The sequence below is a fragment of the Tupaia chinensis genome, unplaced genomic scaffold (genome assembly GCF_000334495.1).
Source record: "Tupaia chinensis unplaced genomic scaffold, TupChi_1.0 Scaffold000558_1, whole genome shotgun sequence".
Lineage (NCBI taxonomy): Eukaryota > Metazoa > Chordata > Mammalia > Scandentia > Tupaiidae > Tupaia > Tupaia belangeri.
In genome coordinates this window covers 1,536,811-1,542,019 of record NW_006160070.1, presented here as the reverse complement: position 1 = coordinate 1,542,019, position 5,209 = coordinate 1,536,811, and the positions used below count along the sequence as shown (strand labels likewise).

The following is a 5,209-nucleotide window of genomic DNA, read 5'->3' as shown; positions in this document are numbered from 1 at the left end:
CAGGACTGTGGTCCCCAGAGGTGTGGTCTGCTGCGGGTCCGACCACGAGTGCCTGGCACCTCGAGTGGCTCCAGGGCACGCTCACGTGTTGGCAGAGGCCGGGCCCGTTCCTGCTCACATGCTGCCCTCTACAGGATGTTCTGTTTCCACAGACAGGAGGCCGTGCCCACGTGACCTGTGGAGGCGACACACTTACCTCGTGTTCTGTGTTCTTGCAGCCTCAACTTGTCCTGGGCGGCGCTGCCCAGACGGCGTCCCTTGGGACGGCGACGGCTGTTCAGACGGGGACACCTCAGCGAACGGTCCCGGCGGGGACCACAGCCTCCACGGCTGCCACGGTAAGGCCGGCGCTCCGGGCCGCAGAGGCGCGGTGTGTCAGAGATGGTGGGCACCCAGCCCACACTGCGGGCCGGCCAGCTCAGGTCTCGTGAGCAGTGTGGGGCATGCGTCTCTCCAGCCCCTCAGCGCTGGCCAGCACAGGGGCTGCGGCTTCGGACGTGCCCCTGCTTCAGGGCAGTGGCCCTTCGGGGCCCCGAGGGGCGGAAGTGTGCCGGAGCCCAGAGCCCAGAGCCCAGACGGTGGCCTGGACTTTGCGTGTGACTGTCCAGCGCTTGCCGACACTGGCCTCCCAGTGTGGTGGCTTCCTGTGCACACGGAGGTCCACGCAGGACGGGCCGCTCCACTCACAGCGAGCTCCTCGCATGTGTTGCCGAGGGCCTTGTGGCGGGTCACAGTCCAGCCTGCCTCGCGCACGGTCTGGCCACGTCGCCTCTGTGAGCTGGGGTGGCCGCGAAGGACGTCTTCGTCCCGCCGTCTCTCACCCTGGAGAGAGCCACAGCCCAGGGGTGCCGAGTGGGCTGTGCCAGGCCGGTGTGCCAGGCTGCTCTCAGAGCCGGGCCCGGGAGGCACCCCCACGCCCAGGCCGGGAGCCGTGTGGTGCCTTCCGCTGGAAGGCATGTGGAGAAGACACGCACACGTGTGCACATGTGTGCACGTGTGTTTTGGTCATGCTGACGGCTGTGATGGAAGTCTGCCTTTGAACACGTCTTTACTTCTGTGTTTCTGCTTTCGTCCAGGAAACTATGGAAAACGTGAAGAAGTGCAAAAACTTTCTATCTACGTTAATAAAGCTGGCATCGTCCGGTAAACAGTCAACAGAGACAGCGGCCAACGTCAAAGAGCTGGTGCAGAGTTTACTGGTGAGGCGCCCTGACGCGGCCCCGCTCGCCAAGCCGTGCCCTGCCCGCTGTCGGGCACACCTGTGCAGTTGCTGGTGTGCGCAGCTGCCGTCGCGGGCGTGGCCACCAGGACGTCCTCCGTCCTGAAGTTTGCGGTGACGTCCCAGCCAGGGCTGGTGCCCAGACGGGTTGCTGGCATTGCCTCTGCCTCTCGTGGCCAGGAAGGAGGCGCCCGTGTCTGAAGGGCAGTCTTTGTGCCAGTGTGGCCGTGCCTCTCCCCTGGCAGTCAGTCCCAGCCCTCGGAGCAGTAGAACCCGCTCGGACCGGGTCCCTGCCCAGCTCGCTGGCCTCCCCACTGCCATGCTGCCACCCTGTCGTGTCCAGAGCAGCCCACTGTCCTTGCTCTGGAGTGGCTGCGGGGTGGCTGCCATCCCCTCCTGAGGCTCCCGACGCCCTGATGTGGCCAGGCACCATCTGTGTGACCCCATGGTGCCCTGGCTCCTGGCACTGGTTTGATCTGAGCTCCTCCTGACGCTGCGTGCATGCAGACTAGAGACAGGGTGGAGACACGCTGAGCGGGACACACGGGAGGCAGGCTGGCAGCAGCTGCTGCCGTGCCCAGGGTGGGCGTTCTCCACGGCCGACGTGGCACGCGACGTTCCCACCTCTGGCCAGCTGTGAAGCGTGAGACCAGAGCGAGGGTGGGCCCAGAGATGGGGCAGCGGTCCTCCCTGCAGGCTTGCCATGTGGACTCTGCGTTTCAGGACGGGAAAATCGAAGCGGAAGACTTCACTAGCAGGCTCTACCGAGAGCTCAACTCCTCACCTCAGCCTTACCTCGTGCCTTTCCTGAAGGTGAGCACGGCTCGCACCGGGGCGGGGTGGGGCGGGGCCAGAGCTAGGGCGGGCGGGCTGTGGGCGCCTGGCATGATCGGCCGCACCGCGCTGGGCCGGGGGCCGCAGAGCCCTCAGGGCCCGGTGAGCAGTGTCTGAGGTGTGAGCCTGTCCGACTTCGTGGCCACTTGGGCCCTCAGGCACGAGGAAATAGAAAGGGCCGTGGTCCTGGATCCGTGGGTGGGGTGCATACCCCCCGACAGGACTCGGATGCCAGCAGCCGCAGGTCGGCTCCCATAGGTAATCTTACTGGTATCATCACGTTTTTAAGAATGTGTTCAAAAATACTGCATTTTTTGGGGGGCAAGCAGGTGGACCCTCACATGGCTGACCATGGTTCAAGTCCTGGGCCTGGCATCCTGAAAATCAGGACAGGCGCGTGTGCGTGTGTGCCCAAAATCTTGAGGGGAGAATGGAGGAGGAGGGATTGTGGCATGGCCGTCCCCCTGGGGGTGACTTCTCACTTTCCCTCTCGCTGTCTCTTGAGTGTACACACCTATGGAAAAACCTGGGAGAAAAAAAAACACCTTGCAGTGTTACCAGGAACCTTTTCTAAACGTTTATTTCTGGCCTTTTTTAATGAGAGAGATGGAGACTTTTATTTTTAGCACATTTGGTTTTGAGCGCGAAAGTGCGCGTGTGGAGGCGAGTGTCCAGGCCGGCTGCCCGCAGGGGGCAGCACAGAGCCGGGAGCGTTCTGTCTCTCTCGAGGAGAGAGAATGCCGCCTGGAAGGAAAGCCAGCAGGGCCAGCCCACGGACAGAGCAACCCAGAGCGGTTTCTCATGGATGGGGTCTCGTGTCATCGGCTGGGTTGCCGCCCGTTTGCTGGGGCCAGTGACTGTCCCACATGGCACCCGCGTCGGTGGCGCCCTGTCGCCTGCACCCCTGCCGCTGGGCCTGGTGTGCCTGACGTTAAGGAAACGCTGGCTCCCATGGCCCTGACCCGTTCTGTCTTCCACCCAGAGGAGCTTGCCCGCCTTGCGACAGCTGACCCCCGACTCCGCAGCCTTCATCCAGCAGAGCCAGCAGCAGCCGCCGCCCTCCTCGCAGGCCACCACCGCCCTCACCGCCGTGGTGCTGAGCAGCCCGGTCCAGCGCACGGCCGGGAAGACGGCCCCCCCGGGGGGGCGCCGGCAGGCAGGGCCAGCCCACGCCGCTGGTACGGAGGCGCCGCCCGCCCGCTCCTCCGGCGCACCTGCCCGCGCAGCGCTCCCACCAGCCGCTAACCGCCCCGCCCCCGGGCGCCTCGTAGGCACGCAGTGTGCTTGTGCCAGGCGGCACTGCTCTGACCTTAGTGACTGCGCCAGCCAGAGGCCGGCCGCGCCCTGCTGTGCTTCACCGTGCCGTGAGATAGGCAGGTCGGCTGGACCCCGGCCCGGCCGATGGTGCGTTTGGGGCACTCCTGGCTCGGGTGAGCACGGCACGGGGCTAGTGACCTAGGCCGGGTTCCGGTGGGCAGTGACGGCCCCGTGTGACGAGCAGGTGGCACGTGCTGGGCTCGGGCGGGCCTCTGCTCACGGCAGACCAGCGCTCGGCAGGGCGGGTCCAGGGGAACTGTGGGGCATGAGTGCGGACCCTAGGCTGGTCCGGGCCGGCAGTGCCCTCAGCAGTCTTGGTGTCACACCCCGCTGCAGGACACACGTTTCCGGCAGAGCGGGCTCCCTGCCCTAGAAAGCCAGTTCAGGCTTTAAGTGTCGATAGGTGCTTCCTCTGAAGATGGCGTAGAAGGAAGGGAAGGAGTTCGGCTCTGGGCGGGGGCTGGGGCGTGTCCCTGTCACGTTGGGGCTCAGGCACTAGCCGGGAGGTCAGAACCCACCCAGTGTCGGCATGCAGTGGTCACAGTGGCACTAGTTTAGCTGCAGGGGTGGGCAGGATAGGCCGCAGTGGGGCCCAGGGAGGGTGCCCCGCAAGGCCGGGGAGCGGCCACTGGGAGGGCTGGAGGCCGAGTGTGACAGGGCTTTGACCATCCCCTTGGCCCGGAGGGGCGAGACGCGCACTTTTGCTTTAACAGCGCGTAGGGACAGAACTGTCCAGTGGGGGCAGCTCACAGATCCTGACGTGGGTTCTGCTAAAGGGGACCTCGATGTGGATGTCCTGCAAAGTGGCGGCTCCTTGTGTGTCTACGTAGCGTCTTCAGTGTTCTTGGCATCAGAGTCAGCTGCCTCTGCTCCCTGGGCTGTGCTGGGCTGTGTGTGCATGTGTGAACATGTCTGTGCTGAATGTGTCTGTGTACACGTGCATGACCACGTCTGTAGGTGCATGCCTGTGTATCTTTGTGTATACATGTATGACCACGTCTGTGTGTCTGTGTGTACATGTGTATGATCATGTCTGTATGTATGCGTCTCTCTGTGTATACATGCATGACCATGTCTGTATGTGTGCACACACGTATGGCCATACTTGTATCTGTGTGTATACACGTGCATGACCATGTCTGTATGTGTATCTGTGTGCACACATGTATGACCACGTCTGTGTGTCTCTGTGTACACATGTATGGCCATGTCTATATACGTGTCTGTGTATCTGTGTGCATACACATGTATGACCACATCTGTATGTGCACGTGTATGACCATGCCTGTCCATGTGTCTGTGTATCTGTGTGTACACACATGTATGACTATGTCTGTGTGTCTCTGTGTGTACACGTGTATGACCATGTCTTGTGTCTGTGTGTCCCAGGTGAGCTGTGCCTTCTCTCGCTGCTGAAGCCCGTAAGGGTCAGAATGGGGGTCTCCCTGAGTTCATGCACAGGGCGTCCCCACCCCCGTAAGCACAGCCGAGGCTCATCCTGACCACTCTGAGTGCTCATGTTTGTTGCAGAAATGGCTCCATCCAGGCCACTCCCAGCCAGCACCAGTGTCCCCTAGTGTAGGCAGGGCACTTTCATGAAAGGTGGGGACCCAACACGGAGACACCTGGGCTCGGAGCCTGCGGCTTCCACAAGGGTCCACGTCTCTGTGGCGGGCTCCCAGGGCTGGGGTCTGAGTGTGGGAAGTGGCCTGCCCTGCCAGCTGCGGAGCTCTGCTGTGGGCCTGGGCCAGTCTCAGCTCTGGGGCGCTGGGCCTGGGGGGCACCGGGCCTGGGGGGCGCCGGCTTGGGCTCCAGGGAGGGTGTGGAGGGCCACGTTCA

At 63.3% G+C, this 5,209-nt stretch overlaps 1 protein-coding gene across 1 annotated transcript in view; it reads left to right on the top strand.

Annotated features, from left to right (window-relative positions):
• Positions 1 to 5,209, top strand: part of TAF4 (TATA-box binding protein associated factor 4) — a gene marked incomplete at its 5' end in the record, with an annotated part of 69,233 nt that overhangs the window by 37,319 nt on the left and 26,705 nt on the right. Inside the window, 4 exon segments of the mRNA XM_014591310.1 lie at positions 1,077 to 1,199; positions 1,943 to 2,032; positions 3,036 to 3,193; positions 3,195 to 3,231. Of these exon segments, the coding sequence (XP_014446796.1) occupies positions 1,077 to 1,199; positions 1,943 to 2,032; positions 3,036 to 3,193; positions 3,195 to 3,231 (408 nt within the window).